This window comes from Amblyomma maculatum, chromosome 3 (assembly GCF_055883805.1).
Source record: "Amblyomma maculatum isolate TAMU_Amacu chromosome 3, ASM5588380v1, whole genome shotgun sequence".
NCBI lineage: Eukaryota > Metazoa > Arthropoda > Arachnida > Ixodida > Ixodidae > Amblyomma > Amblyomma maculatum.
This window is the reverse complement of record NC_139346.1, coordinates 97,352,524-97,369,581: the sequence shown is the minus strand read 5'-3', so window position 1 is coordinate 97,369,581 and position 17,058 is coordinate 97,352,524. Positions and strand designations below refer to the sequence as shown.

The window sequence follows — 17,058 nt, the reverse complement described above, 5'->3', positions numbered from 1 at the left end:
TCCTCCGTCATCACAAAGGCAGCCTCTCCATCTCCCATGCATTTCGCGGCGCGGTCGACACACTGCACAATCTTCTAGAGCAGACGGTATTTCAAGTCAGTAGGGGCACTCACGAATTTGATGAATAAATTTTGGGCGGCCGGGGAGATTCCGCCAGAGTGGAAGCATGCTAGGATTACATTTATTCCTAAAGCAGGGAAGAAGCTCTGCGTTGAGAATCTGCGTCCCATCTCGCTAACGTCGTGTTTAGCCAAATTGATGGAACATGTGGTCCTGAACAGGCTTCAGGGTTATGTATAGGACAAGGAGTTGATACCTGAAACAATGATTGGTTTCAGGGCTAATTTATCAACGCAAGACGTCATGATACAGCTCAAAAAAGACGTGGTTGATCCTGGGTACGGCACGGGCACCAAGGCTATCTTGGGGCTCGACCTAACTAAGGCATTTGACAATGTTACCCATGAGGCAATATCGAGGAACCTATCGGACACAAGACCAGGGGGTAGAACCTTCCGGTACATCAGATCGTTTCTGGAGGGTAGGACTGCTGAGGTTATAGTCGGAGAAATGAAATCGGATCCCTTCCCATTGAGGGGCAGGGGGACACAGCAAGATTTTAATCTCCCCTTGATCAAGATACCACCTAGGCTGCAAGGGATATCGGGACTTAAACATACATTTTATGCGGATGACATTACTCTTTGGGTAACAAGAGGCAGTGACGCACATTTGGAAGAAACTCTACAGCACGCGGTGGATATTGTTGAGGAGCTAGCTGGGGAAGCAGGACTCTCGTGTTCTCAGCCCAAGTCCGAGTTTTTTGTGCTGAGGGACAAACCAAGAGGGATACATGCGAGGCACTATGTGCCGCCACCGCCTTTAGAGGTCAAAATGGGGGGCGTACCGGTCGCTGAGGTCCAAACGATCAGGATCCTGGGTATGTATCTGCAGACTGATAGGAAGAATAGCGAGTACTTGAAAAGGCTTAAAAATACGGTCAATGCTACCGTGAGGCTAATCAGGAGAATCGCCAATCGTAAGAGAGGTGTTAAGGAAAAGGACTTGTGTAAGCTGGTGCAGGCGTTTGTGCTCAGTAGAGTAGTGTATGCGACACCTCATTTGAAGTCGGACGCGACGGAAAAAGGAAAGGTGGAGGCTATGATTAGGCAGGCGTATAAAGCGGCCCTTGGGTTGCCTCACAATGCGTCTACCAAAAGGCTGCTGGGTTTAGGGGTGCACAACACCCTAGAAGAACTACGGGAGGTGCACTTGGTGATGTAGCTCAGTAGGCTTTCATAAACAAAAGCAGGAAGAGACATATCGGAAAGGATTGGCATTGGAGTTGGCTCTCCAGCTGGTGACACTAAAATTCAGATTAGGCGGGCAATGCAAAAGGGCTTGTACATAAAACCTTTGCCCAAGAACATGCATCCAATACATCACGAGGACCGCAGGAAGGCAAGAGCCAAAGCTTCACATGTTAAGTACGGGAAGTACAACGGGGCAGTCTATGTAGATGTCGCCGAGTATAAGGACAAAAACGCATTTGCAATTGCGGTAGTGGACGGGCGGGGACGCTTGATCGCCTCCGGATCAGTCAAAACCCGCTCCCCAGAAACTGCAGAGGAAGCGGCAATAGCACTAGCTATTACTAGTAGTAATGCTGACTTGATCTTCAGCGATTCCAAAACAGCCATCCGAAATTTGACGAGGGGCAGAATATCTGTCACAGCGGCGCGATTGCTGAATCGGACCACGGGGCGAGGGACTACAGAGGCGGAAATTGTCTGGGTACCAACACACTCTGGGAATCCTGGGAACGAGACGGCTCACATGAATGCTCGAGGTTTCGTCAGCCGAGTAGGTGAGCCGGATGTTCTGGGAAGGTCCACGAGAGATGGGCTGGTATCCTTTCATGACATTACTAATCATTTCAAACCTGAGCGGAGGATTTACCCACCCCCGGACAAGCAATTGGTGAAGGCGCAGGAATGCGTCTGGCGACGATAGCAGACTAGATGCTTCTTCAGCCCATACGTGTTGAGCAAAATCTACCCGGACATTCAGCCGGAGTGCAAATGGTGTCAGGAATTGGCAACCTATGACCACATATTATGGAGCTGTAGCATAGCACCGCCACCGGCGGATATTATGCTTGATCGTTCCCTCGAGCAGTGGGAGGCCGTGTTGGCCAGCTTAGACCCGGTCGTCCAGACCAGGGCCGTGGAGTGGGCCACCCAGGTCACCGCCATTTTCATAAACCAAAATTCAAATAGGAAATTGGTCTTTACTAATTATTGTAATCAATAAATTACCGAACAGATAAAGTACAGCAGTGTATGCAGCTATACTCTGAAGAACCTTCAGTTATTATCACTGAGCTTGGTCACATTTTGCAGGTTTGTCCAACGATTTACACCTAACAGTTATATTTTCAATAATTAGTAATATGCATGATGACACGCTGGTCCCTATTGCATAATATCAAGCCTTGAGGAAGGTTTGAGTATACTCTCTTGTCAGAGAGTTTTGAGTTTTAATGTAGGAATTGCTGATGGTACTGTTTCTCTTATTGTGTGTCATAGCTTGGCATAACTAAGCAATATATTCTGAATTGTTATCTGAGTTTGTTATTAGCGGCACATTATTTGAAGCACTTCTGACACGTCCTCTTATGACTCTTACACAGACTCTTATGATAGCTAATGGTATATACAGTTATGGTGCTGCATGAAGACCAAGCTTCTCTCGTTTAATTGACATGGGGTGAGCAGTTGACCAGTTTTTAGCAATGATTCTGACAAGTATTTAATATTTATGCAGGATATTATTGAATAAAGGATAATGAAAATAAAGCTTGCTCCTACCTGAGGTACTGTTAGTTAGAAATGGCAAAATGGTAGGCAATGTATGAGCCGGTACTTTAATTTTATCCGCCAAAAACCTTTTAGTTGTGATTTTTATTGCACATGTCTTATTAATTGATTGCCTGTAAAGTAACTTGCATAGACGTATGCTGATAGTTCTTGTATGCTATTCCTTCTATCAGTTGTCATAATTATTACTACAGATGTTCAAAGACATGCCAGGCTCTCAGGTTTAAAGTTAAACACACTCTACTATTGGATTTAAATACACGGTCTTGCATGAATGTGCGGTAACCAAAACGGAACAAATGTACCTGCTCACATTAGAGTATTTTTCTCATCTGCGTCAAACTACGCCCCACGTGTGATGTGAGCAGTTTTTATTTAGAAAGTTTAATGATTCAACAGAAAAATGAAGAATAAAATGGCATCTTCTCATTCAGACTTGGGCTCAATATTTTCTTTATTTGCAAGTCATTTAAGTCCAATGCTTCACAGTGCTTCCATCTTGTGTAATCCGTCATTCAGATTAGTCGTTATTCCACCTGCAAGGAAGCAGAGCAGTTTCCTAAGTATGTAGTATCTTTTACTACAGGTTGTCACTGTTACAGGCTTCCAGAGGCAGTTCGTGTTGCTAAGAGCAGTAGCTGTTACTAATTCCAGTAGTAGCATATTTTTATATAGGTAGCTGCTAGTACTACCATCTGAGGTAGTGTACTTTGGTAAAGGTAGTTCCTTTACTACCAGTGGTGGTTGCGAATGTTAGTAAAAGTAGTTGCTCCTAATACCTTCAATATTTTGTAATTTTTGCTAAGGTATCACCTCTAACTGCCTGCGGTGGTGTGAACATTTGTAGAGGTAGTTGGTCTTGCAACCTCCGATAGGTAGTGATGTTTCTAAAGATACTTGCTCTCACTACCTGCAGCGGTAGTAAGTATATGTAAAAGTAATTGTTCTTACTGCATCCTATAGGTGAAACGTTTGCTAAATGCAGTTGCTAGTACTGCATCTAGAGGTATCAAATTTTGCTAGAAGCAATTCTGTTTACTACTTTATAGAGGTAGTGTGTTCTAGTACCCAGCAGATACTACCTGCAGTGATTCACTAGTTAATAACATATGTGGCAGGCAGTTACTCCCCCAAAAGTTATAACCGTAACTACCTTTTTTTAGTCTATGATCTTGCAAATACCATCTTTAAAGCGCCGTACCTTCCCAAAGAATTGCCGCGTTCAATCAACTGAGCGCACACTAACTACCACCTTGATTTTAATTACAAGAATTAAGAAGACACCTTCCCTTTAATTAGATATAGACATAATACTGCTCATAACGAGGTGATTCGATGCAGCTGGCTTTTCCTTCTTCAAGCTGGAATTCCCAGTAGCTGTCTCAATGCCATATTTTCATTCTCTTTCCAAAAAAGGCCTTATATTGTCGTCACTGCATGTCGAACTGGCTTAAAGCTTGTGTCATTGCCCGCCTGTGCATACTAGACTGATAAAGGCGCTCAAAGGAGTGTGGCGACAACTGACGTTCGCATGTCTGCTGTGTACACGATAATTTATTGTTGCTGTGAACGCCGCTGTGCAAGCGTAGTTCATGCCAGAAGCTGCTGTTCATAATAGTGGACATTTTATTTTTATAGAGAGCCTGAGTGAGATTTACTGCGTGATACATTGACAAAATGAAAGGGGCCAATAGTGATGCAGTATCCAATTGGTGCATGTCGTTCGGATAAAAAGGTACCCTGCTCTGCGCCCTTTTTTACATGCCTTCCCCTCAGGGCTTCGTCTACGAATAGAGAAGTATCACATGTTTTAAGGTGTCATGAAATGAGGCAAAAAAAGCTCGTGTGCCTTGGAATGTCTGGCATCAAGCAATAAATAAACACGCCTGTAAACTACTGAATAAATGACAGTATGAAGCTTGAATGTATATTCAGGAAATAATTTCATAAATGACTGAGTGTGCCACACAATATTGAAATAAAAACAATCATTTGCGTAACGAGCTAAACGCCGCTTTCTTATCAGAAGTAAAGTCAGACAATTGCTTGTCTGCAATTGGTGGCATATATCTCGGCCATATTTTTATTTAACAGCTGTAGAAAATGCGTATTCAATGCATCTCCCTGAATCGGAAATCAGGCATCTATTTGCTTGTATTCTACATGAGTGAGAGGTTTACATTCTGAGTTTGCCATGGGTGTGAAATGGCAACCTTAGAGAGGAAGGCGAGTCCTCCATCTCTGTGTACTGCGTGAGAAGCAGCAATGTTAATACCACGAACCTCTTGAAATCTCTGATGGCGCTCATAATTGTGTGGTGTTTCCAGTTTCTGTGTTCCCCTTTCTGCTGTTTTGCTGTACATGACGTTGTTTCGCAAGTACAGTGAACACGGCTACTTACATTCCTAGCTGTAAATGTTCACTTTCCTTCTAGAAATATGTGGTATCTGTAAAAAATCGTTGTTGGCTATCTTTGTAAGTAGCCCTTCCAAACAGTGGTAACTCAGGTGTGTGTTACTGTTGAGCATTGCAATGGAGCACTAAGGATAACTATTACACTTCATCGTAATATGCGGGGTCATCTAGCAGCTTACAATTGATGTTGATATGATTCATTGATGCAGGTTGAATTTATCATCATCATATAATCATCAGACGAACTGCAGCCCGAAGGCCTCTCTCATATTCCTTCAATAAGCCCGGTACTGTGCTAGCTGCATCCGTGTGATTCCTGCGTCTTAAATTCATCCGCCCAGCTAACATTCCGCCGTCATTTGCTACACTTTCCTTCCCTTCGAAACCACTTTGTTAACCTAAGCAACCATTGATTATTATCTCTTCGCACTACATGTCCTGCTCATGCACGGTGAAGTTGAAAGTTTATTTTGGAATAAAAAAAACGTACAAGAATGTACAGCGAGAGGTCCCATAGTACAAGACCGCAGGTGGGACCTCCTATGGGAATAGACTTCGATAGGCAACACAAAGAATAATATTTTTGAAAGAACATTTATGAAGCAACACTGAAAATAAATAATGCAATACATAGTAAAAAGTGCATTGCCAACAAATTTATATACAAAAACAAAATACAGAAAAAAGTACGAAAACACTAACGAATTCCGTGACACAAAACAGGAATAAAGAAATCACAAGTTCTTGATTTCCATTACACTATTAGTAACTTGAGTATTCCTCTGACCCACTCTGCATGTTTCTTATCTCCTAAAATCCTCCAAGGTAGGCTCCAGCAGTATGTGGATCGGGAACTTCCGGACGTGCAAGCTGGGTTTTGCAAGGGCACAGGAGCTAGAGACCAGATTGCTAGCCTTCACTGGATCACGGAAAAAGCAAGAGAGTTCCAGAAACCCATCTACTTCTCCTTTATTGATTATGCGAAAGCGTTTGACTGCGTAGATCACAGCAGATTGTGGCAAGCTCTCCAAGAGATGGGAGTTCCAATTCACCTCATCTGTCTCCTCAAGAAACTGTATGAAGGGCAAGAGGCCACAGTCAGACTGGGCATGGTCTTACTGATTGGTTTCCGATTGAGAAAGGAGTGAGACAAGGCTGCATACTGTCGCCCTGCTTATTTAACCTATATGCAGAGTGCTTCATGAGGAAAACCGGCCTGGACGAGTCTTCAGCTGGAGCGAAGATTTCTGGGAAACGTATCAACAACCTTAGATATGCGGATGATACCACCCCAAGCAGCATTGGCCGACTGCCGACCTATGGCCGGTCATCAGCAGCTGGTCGGCAGCCGACCTGCCGGCATTTGGGGCTCGGTCGAATGACGGCCCATGGTTGGCGATGTGCCAGGTAGGGCGGAAGTCGGCCATCAAGCAAGGCCCAAGCTCGAACACCCGACTGAATGCTGACCAATTTGGCCATGGTAGCTCGGCCATTGGGCGGCCCATGGTCGGCCATGTACTAGGTTGGGCAGAAGTCGGCCAGCAACCATGGGCCGAGCTTGTAACCCCAACTGAATGCCGACCTGTTTGGCAACGGTTGCTCGGGCATTTGGCAGCCCACGGTCGGCCGCGTGCCTTGTGGGCCAGGAAGCCGGCTAGCACTCCCGACCCAATATGCTTGTAGTGGACGCCGATTACATCCCTGGATCTACTTAACCTCCAGTACAAATCCAGTTGTTAGTGAGAACGCGCATACAAAACGAAACCATGTTGTCATAGCATGATTATGTGACATTAAATTATGATTAGAAGGTAGCTTTTTCATTGCTGAGAAAGAAAGCATTGCCGCAAGTTGATCGAACAAATGACCGTTTTCTCAGCCGTTTTTTGTCCTAGTGCTTTTGCATTATCCATAAGGAACTACGCGCAGCATCGTGGAAAGGAACGAATACGATGTGTGTACTTTCTAGACGCAATCCCTGGAAAATGAAAAGCCGGAAGACTCGAGTTTGCCATTTTAGTTTTCAGCATTCACACGGTGGTAAAAAAAAAGAAAGAAATGGCAGTGTTTCGCTCAGACTGCGAGCATGACAAGCCCCGGTACATTTATATGGCGCGCCACATATATATCGGCAATAAATAACAAATTAGTGAGTCCGATCATTCTAACCGCGCTAGGCGGTGGAAAAGGAAGAAAAAAATAGTAGAATGTTTCCACGTAAGAAAAAAAAAGATTGTCGGTCGACCTTTCATATTAATTTCCAAACTTTATATAACATTGTCAGATAAATAGAAAGAAGAGACCTGCAATTGGTTTTGCTGCCAAAACATTTTTCCGGCCACACGAAATTATTAATGAAGAGGCGGAGTTTCGTGCTTATCTTCTCTGCTCTTTTGGACAAGTTTGGTTTTGAATTACGCAAAATATGTTACAGTTAATTGAAAATTATCGGACTAAATATATGCATATTTTTATTTGTATTCAGTTATTTTTCGCTTTTCAAGGTGGTGTAGATGTTTTTATAAATTTTCACGCAATTGGCCGAGGAATCGAAATTTTCTACTTTCCAGACCTAATTATTTCAAAAAAGGTTTATGGCAGAGCAGCAAAATATCCACGCTATGTTCTCAGCATAGTTATGCATTAAAGAGCTAAAGCTTATATTTATGTAACTTTTCAATACACAGATACGATCGCGCTAATTTAAAGAAAACAGCGAACATTGAACATTTCTTAGGAAAGTAAAAATAGTTTAAACATTGTTTAAACTTTTACTACGTATTTTCCACTATACCCCAGCTTTCGAAATCATTAAAACACCTTACATAATTTTGTTGCGCAAGTAATTACGGCCACTTCAATAAGGCCCTGGTGCAAGGCGTAGCGCACCATGCAGATCTGAAGATTCTACGGCATTTGTGAATCGCCCCGGACCTCATCGAGACGATGCTTCCTGAGGAGGGGGGCAAATGATACATAGAAGGCGAAGCAAAAGATGACATATGAAACGACAAGCGCGAGCCTGGAAGAGAAAGAAGCTTGAACGCAAGACTCGCTCTGGTCGACCATCCAAACCATCTATCGCTAGGCCCTCCTTGGCGTTCTACCGAGACGTGACAATATTATTGTAACAGGGAGAAATATATTTACAAAAGAGGAATAAAGATAAATACAATGAGAGACAGCCAAGGAGCTAGGCAATGAGGGCCCCCCGTTCGACGCACTTTTTTCTTAATCTTACGCAAACGAGCGCGCCACTTCGTCTTCATCATTCTCATCATCATCCAGTAACGTTTTGTCTTGGCATTGCAAACTAGCTGTGACAGACACAGCAAGGAATAGTTCGAAGTCGGGGCAACTGCACAGTGCAGCACAACAGCAGGGGAACAGCGCACGCGTGCGAGTCACGGCAGCAGCGTCGCCGTCTTTGTCAAAGCGATCGCGCTTCTTGTTCGGGCGCTACAATATGTATTTATTTGCTGTCACGAAGAAACGCAACGTAAAAACACGCGTAACGGAATCCATAAAAGTAATATGACAACAGTTCAAACCCTGAAACGCGAAAAGGAGGAAAAATACAAACTCGACTAAATAAGCGAATAAGCATCAATATCTATATATTACAGGCAGTAATAGCGAGATTATATATCTAGAAGAAAAAAAAACGAAAAAAAAGCGCACTCAGAGAGAGAACATAAAGGGACTACGGCTAAAGCGAAAGGTTCGGCGATTCTCGACATCGTGCGAGCTTGAAAGCGGCGCGCCCTGTACGATGAAACGCGCTCCTCGGTGCCTGTAATTTGGCCTCAACGCGCCCACAAGTAAACATCCACCCTCTTCCTCCGCCTGTTTCCCACCGATCGTGCTGGCGCGTCTCACATGCGCTGTTGGCTTGCGCACGCTCTGCACAGACTACCGGTGAACAGCAGGGAGGCGAGAGAGGCTGATAGAGGCAAGAACCTCCTTCGGTTTCACGTTCCAGCTTTAGTTCCCAGCATTGAACCAACACGTACAGCTTCGAGCAAACCGCTACGATTGCTTTTTTTTATTTTATACAAAACAATGCGCCAGACAAAATTGTTTGGGCAAGATGGCAAGTACATTTAGGAGAGTATCTTAAACAGAAATAACCGCTTCACCGTCAGAAAAGGCGGACGTGCATACTTTTCAAAGCGCGTGGCCTCTCCACTTTTTCTCGCAGGTGTGCTTACCTCGCTAACACACGTCTCAAAAGGAAGGTCGTTTTTGTCGGCCTGTGGCCACAAAAGTCTCGTAAATTGCCTCTGCTCAACTGTTTTTAATGAATATGCTCAGTTTGTCCGTCGCTTCCAGAGTGAGGCCTATTGAGCCTTAGGAAGAAAGGTGAGAAATTCCGCCTATGCATGCGCGCTATCGCTTTCGGGACCCATGATAAGTAGAACATTCGCCCACAATCCACAAGGATTCCGCAAAATGTCTACAAAATTGATATCCGAATCTGAAGCGTATAAGGCGTGATGGCTCAGTGGTTACGCTCGAGTTCTGAATACAAGAGCGAAGGTACTTGTATTCATCCAAGGAGCCAGGCAATGAGTTCGACGCACTTCTTCTTTTTTTTTTATTCTTCCACAAACGAGCGCGCCACTTCGTTCTCATCATTCTCTGTCATTTTTTGTCTCGACGTTGCAAACTAGCTGTGACAGACACAGCAATGAATGAATCGGATTCAGCTTTGTATGCGTAGAGTTGCTGATGCGCTGTGGCATAGGGCAGCCCACAGACGTTTTTCGCAATCACCTTCACCATTATTACAATGAAAATTTCCGAGGAGAATAAAAAAAACCGTTTATGATATCTTTTTAAACTTTGTTCACGTATTCTTCTCTACATCAATTTGCAATGTCAATAAAAACACATTGCACAATATTGGTGCACTAGTAGTTACGACCAGTCCAATAAGACCCTTAAACAGGAATTTGCAATTGCTGTAGGTCTGACTTCTTGGCCACTAAGCGAATAAAATGCAAGCAGGATTGGATTTCAGGTTCTAAAAATATGTCCAACAGTAGGGAAAAGATGTCGACGGAAATGAGGACAGTAACGTTGAGATGTTGAGATGACCGGAGCGGCCATGAGCGTGGGTGTGTGCTCACCCTAGACGTTCGTTTTAAGTGCAGTGAGAGCTCGTTTTTGCGTCTTCAGACCGACAGACTTCGATACATATATTATGGTGAAGCTACCCCAAACTAATAAAAAATACTTCCTTGTAGCAGTTCAACGCATCGGCACTAGAGCTTCACTATTCTATCCGCTTGTTTTTCGCACCGCAACCGGACGCCAATAACACGGGGTGAAGTTAATGAGATGCGACCACTGTCGGGAAGCCCGCTTCACCAGCGCGGGCGACAGCCTCTGCCGCATGAGAAACTGCTGCGCCAGATGCGATCGGTGGAAAGCCATGTTCACAAAGTTTTTGGATTTTGTTAAGAGTTAAGGGCAGTTTTTTGTTTTCAGATGTACAGACGAAGTTTTGAAAACTGTTCGTGCCGTCTGTGCAAGCGAATTTTACAGTGGGGCAGACACGTGCGTGATGCCGCTTGATGATTAGGCTATAATTAAGTCATAATGAACCTCCACTTTTATAATGGTTAATATCATATTGAGGAATTGAAAGCCGTAAACAGCGCAAGTGAGCCCCTTTTCAAAATTTTCTTAATCGACGCCCCCCTTCTGAGAACGCACCTTCAGGTGAGGGCGCGCTGTCAGGAAGCGGCGACAATAGGAGAGCGGTTTCGCAGATGCGCTTCGAAGGCTGAGGAAAATAACAAAACAAGCAAAAAGGCGCATCAGCCGTGTGTGCACTGCGCCCCTGTCACTGGAAAGTAAACAACGTGCATGTGGGACAGATTGTATAAAAAATTGACGGCCGGTATGAGGCGACCATATCGTCCGAGATATATAGCTCGCGAAGCGCTCGATCACGGCGCGCTCTTTAAATGGGACAGGACGTCAGGTCCGCCTGTTCGGCAATTATAACTCTTTGTGCCTCACGTACTGTATGCATGAAGTGCACGTCATAGCCATCGTACAAAAATTTTAAACCGAAGCAGCGACCCACGTATTCTAATTGTATAGGAAATCATTTGGGAGTAGAAAAGAGCAACTTAATAACATGTGCATGGTTCTTTAATGAACAATATGTATAAATGGACGGTTGAATAGTTACAGTAATGGAGTATTGTGCTAATTCTTTACGGCCGTGAAAGCTATAAATATTACTCATATTGCTCTTAGCTTTAAGCTCTGGCATTGACAACCCTATCCAAAGAACCGACTAGTAGTGACAGGTTGTTTACAGCTGTTGATGAAAAGGTAGGTCATCATGCTATTATTGCAAGCATATTTGCTCCTTTTTGTACCTTTGTTTATTAGAACCAAAACTTAATTTTGTTCCCTATTCCTAGGGACGCTGCATCTCTTACAACACCCACTGTTCAGTCGCTTTCATTCAAGGTACAAAAAGGAGGAAATGAACATGCACTCATAGGATAGCCTGTCTTACCGTTAACAGCTGCAAATAACACGCCGCAGCAACCTTGGATGAGGTTTTCAATGGGGTTACCTGAGATGCCTAGCAATTTCTGCAGTATTTATACCAACCGCTGCAGTGAAACAAAAAAGGTAGCACTGCATCACTATAACTGCTGCATGCACCTTTAAATGTGCCATAATTTTATTGCCTATTCTTATAGACGCAGGACCTCTTGCTATTGACTTTGTTCAGTAAGCAACCGCCTTTCATTGCTTCAAATTCTATCTCTCCATCACTTTATTGTTGCTCCGGGTGTGATCATTTGATTTTATTGTTCAAATAATATTGTTTTATCATGTGTGAATGATTTAGCCTACACATACATGCTTTCATTTTTTTAGATGTGCATCGGAATGTTTTCTACGTAGAAATGGATCGATTGAGTTGTGTCACTGGTGCGAAAACCGACAGTTTGGCACCCCCAGAAGATCTGTGTCCTGTGGTTGGAAGGGGAATAAAGAAGAGGATAATCAGCGGAAAAGCCTGCCTAACAAAAGGTAGCACTGCATCACTGTAACTGCTGCATGCACCTTTAAATGTGCCTTATTTTTATTGCCTATTCTTATAGACGGTGGACCTCTTGCTATTGGCTTTTTGCCGTAAGCAACCGCCTTTCATTGCTTCAATTCCTATCTCTCCATCACTTTCTTGTTGCTTCGAGTGTGATCATTTGATTTTATTGTTTAAATCATATTATTTTATCAAGGGTGAATGATTTCGCCTAAACATACATGCTTTCATTTTTTTAGGTGCGCATCGAGAGTGTTTTCTACGTAGAAATGGTTCGATTAAGTTGTATCACTGGTGCGAAAACCAACAGTTCGGTACCCCCAGAAGATCTGTGTCCTGTGGGTGGCAAGGGTATATAGAAGAGGATAATCAGTGGAAAAGTTCAGTTCAGTTCAGGCGTTCAGTCGTGTCCGACTCTTCGTGACCCTATGGACCATGTCACGCCACGCTTTCCGGTCTCTCACTATCTACTAGGAATCGCCCTTTGTTCATCCCCAGTAACATGTGGGACGCCTTCCAACCTGGGGGGCTCATTTTCCGGCGCCATATCGATAATGGTATTGTGACTGGCCATAGGGTTTTCTTGGCAAGAAATACTGGAGTGGGTTGCCATTACCTTCTCCAGTGAATCACATTTTGTCAGTGGAAAAGCCTGCCTAAAAACTTACAAAGATGACGCAAAAGCGAAATGCTGATTTAGGGTGAGTGTCTGATTAGTTCTGTTATCCCACTTCACTTGCTAGGTGATGTGACTATATATGAAGCACCTTAGTATATTTTGTGGTATACTCGCTGAAAATTGTGTAGACATTAAATTATTCCTCGTTCAATTATTTTCAGTAACGCACGAATTGGAATAAAGCGAAGTCATCCACGCATCTAATGCCCATAGATATTAGATGCGTGAATGAGTTCATTATTTGTGTTCCTATGTGAACATGCAATAGTTTGTCGAATATATTAATATGGTAAAAGTCGGCTTTTTTACTGTTAACCGGAGTAATACATATGCTCCGTATCATAGCCTTATTTGCCTATAGTTTGTGACTGCTCTTTCTTAAATTGTATTCTACAGAGTACACGTCTGTCATCCCGTACGACTATTTAACTCGTGAACAATTGCAATCGAATTCCTTTTGTGATGTTGTTTCAGCTACAAATAACGAATGACAGTTGTGACAATATAGGTAGCTTTAGGTACAACGTGTAGCGCGGAAATCTTTAATATATATGATGATATTTTTATTCACCGCATTGCCTAAACCAGCCTGTTTGAAGAGACGAAATGAAAACAAATATGGATGTCTTTGGACAGGAATAGTAATCGTGGAGTCATGACCATTTTGTTTTTTAATTAAATTTCCCTATGTCGTGGGCTAATCTCTCGACACAAAGGAAAGACCCTTAGGTTTGCAAGATGCGGCGTAGTTTTCTCAGAAAAAAAAAACGCCTATCACTTAAGCTGCAAAACCCCGTTTTTGTCATTTCAAAATGTTGCACGTTTGGAAGCCTGCTGCTTGCGCACTAAAATTTTGTCATCCATTGTTTTTTACTCACCACATCAACATAACATTTATTTGTATAAGAAGTATTGAAAGCTTGTTTCATTGATGCAGTTGATTTAGTAAAATATTGCGAACTGCTTCAAGCGAAATGCGCTACAAAAATGTTTATTTTCAACCTTACATACTGGCGTGATGCGTTACGTTGTTTGTACTAAAATATTCTGTCTTTATTACGCAGGGTATATTGTTAATTTAAGGCAGAATCTGGAGATCTAAGCTGCTATGTGTGTTCTCTGTAACGCTGGAAAGCAATTTGCTTATGATTGCATTATAAAAAATTACACATTTAAAAACCATCTCCAAAATATAGTATTGTTAGTTATGGTCAAAGCTGAGAAGTGGAATAATATATTAATAGACTAGATTGAATACTACTGCACCTAGAAATAAAAAAAGATCGAAAGACAGAGAAAAAGTGCAGCCTTCACTTGCGTTCTGCCATGAAATTGACAGAAATAGCGAATTAATACCATTTTAAGCTAGATTATGTCCTTGCTGACAAGCAGAAAAAGGCTTTATTAGCGCTGACAAGGCTTTAAATTTCACTTACAGTAAAATGTAACTAAATTCAGCAAATACTAAATTGAAGTTTTGATGCCTACTCTATAAGGGGGAGTCATATAAGCAAATCTATAGATTAAAAACAGGCAGTTTTATATTTCTAATTTTACATTTTGCAGAATTCAATCTATTTACTGACTCATATTAACAAAGTACTTTGCATTGTTTCCAGAGATTTCGATAAAAATCGATGTTGCGGCATTTTCTTCAGTCCTAATCAGTTTTCCTTACTACCATTTTTTTTTATTTTGGCCAATTTACATATTATATGTAGAAAACAACAAACCTAGAGCTTCAAGTTTTTCCAGAAATAAAGAATGGAACCTAGATAATGCAGAGAAATAGTTTCGGTGCCAAGATAGTATTGGATCTTGCAAGAATGCAGGCTGAATTTGGCCATTATCAGGACAAGCACTTGGTTTAATATTTAATGTTATATTTTTAAACAATATAACGCAACACTTTTTAGCCCGCGATATTGTTGAGGTACTGAAGATTCTTGAGAGGTATTTGAAGATCGAAGATCTTTTTTTTTATCGCAGCAAATTTACCCTTTACTGCTGTTTTCGAATTTTGGGCAATTATGATGCGTTGTGTAGAACACACCTAGCGGTCTGGAGCTCCAAATATTGCCTGGAATTAAGAACATGCGTTAGGAAGTGGAAACATATTTAGTGCAACCGACCTAATGCATCACATGCCAATATACAAGGCTAAAAATGCATATTTTTACAGCGCATCGCTCCTGAACCAAAGTTTGCGATTTTTTAATAACTCAACTGCAAAAACAAAACGGGTTCCTAATACTGTTTTTAAATGTAAAACCTGCATATATTTAGTGAGTAAAAAATAGTAGATGACAAAATCATGGTATCCAAATTTGCAACATTTTGAAATGGCAAAAGCAGCGTTTTCTACCTCTAAAGATATACCGTAATATTTTTTTTTTGTTTTCGAAGAAACTACGCCGTATCTTGCAAAACCAAGGTTAATTCCTTTGTGTCTAGATATTTGCCCACCACATATAAAAATTTCATTTGAAACGAAAGATGGTCATGGGACCTCTATTATGTTTCTTATAAGGCACCCATATACGCTGTGAGAAAGCCACTATCAAGGGCTTATTTTTAAAATTACATATTTCGAACGGTTGGGCCATCTAAGAAAATTTGAAAGCTAGGCACACCTTCGGTGTCGCCAGCCCTCACTTTCTGTTACAGCTGCACTTGCGAAGCTGAATTAATACGTTGAGTACTTTATTTTAGCCACGAATATTGGTGTCAATTTTAAAGAAAGACCGCAGTGACGCGATTCTCGTAATATTTGTAAGTGAAATCTGTAAAGCTTACAAATATACCTATATTTATGATCTCATGCAGGTTTTATTCAAGTTACATTACACCTGCTGTGCTTGATAGCTTGAGCCAAGGGTTAGAAATAAACCATCAGAAACAGGCGATGGAAACCGATGACGCATTGCCGGCAGCCTCTTAGGACAGCACAGTAAAGTTTTATTTTGTGCGTAGGGAAGTGAGGTTATTCGCTCCAAGTAATAAATATTCACTTTAGACAATAAATACGACTTACAGAGTCGGTGAGCACGTTCGGAAACCTCTGTTTCGATATTTGCGGTTAGAAACCTCATGTGTACCTTTTTTTCTATTTGCAGTGTTATGTAGATACCGGTTATGTAGATACCGAAACCGTTACCAGCCCATTCGCACACCTCAATTGTGCTGCTCTCAACATGATTTGGAGCGGACGAAACAACCTGCCGCTATGATGGCTGGTCCCATGCATGAGTAAGGGTGATATGCTGGTGATGGTTGCCTCGCGTCAGCCCTTTGGCGCACATGAAGGCGCGAGTTACACTGCGCGCGCTGAACTTTGCAGTGCGGATAATGACTAAAAGCGGTAAGGATACAAATGAGTGGAACATTATTTTTCAGCTGTAAAGTACAAATACGGTCTTGTTGAACGGTCGGGCTGGCGCGGACAAAGAAACCATAGGCAACTTATAGGTCTAACGCTACACAGGGCTGTCGAGCCAAGCCAAGGCCTGAATTGTATTGTCCGCCAATCTGATTTTTGTATTTTCGGGGTTTCCTATTGTATCTGGGGAACGAAATGCAGACGTCATGGTTCTTTATCGCTAATAAGGAAACGTGGTTTGTGCCGGTACTCTTCAAAGTAGCAACACCATCTATTGTGTAAGTCATTATTCAGTAATTTAGGTAAATAATGCCAATTAAGGATTCCAAACAAAACCTTTTCTGTGGCGCTCAAGGTAGCTTCCAGCAATATGTATCTGGTTTCCTTCCCCTGCCTCGGAAATGTCTTTTTTATCCCTTGGATCAAATTTGCTTGGACAAGCAGTATATGTGTAAAAATGATGCACCTCATATTTCAAATGACTTCAGATATCGTCGGATGACTACATCACTACTGATACCACTGAAGGTCCTTATAATTGCTTGAGTGACAGCCTTTTATCATTTTAACAGGCTAGGAAACTCATATGAATACAGAATGAAGGCTGATATTTTCTTTCGTATAT

General features: G+C 42.3%; 1 protein-coding gene across 1 annotated transcript in view; it reads right to left on the bottom strand.

The window, feature by feature from the left end:
- Nucleotides 1-3,320: 3,320 nt before the first annotated feature.
- Nucleotides 3,321-17,058, bottom strand: part of LOC146195389 (uncharacterized) — a 41,638-nt gene continuing 27,900 nt past the window's right edge. Inside the window, exon 5 of the mRNA XM_084596227.1 lies at nt 3,321-3,415. Within this exon, the coding sequence (XP_084452353.1) occupies nt 3,407-3,415 (9 nt within the window). The 3' untranslated portion in view covers nt 3,321-3,406. The remainder of the gene's footprint in view (nt 3,416-17,058) is intronic.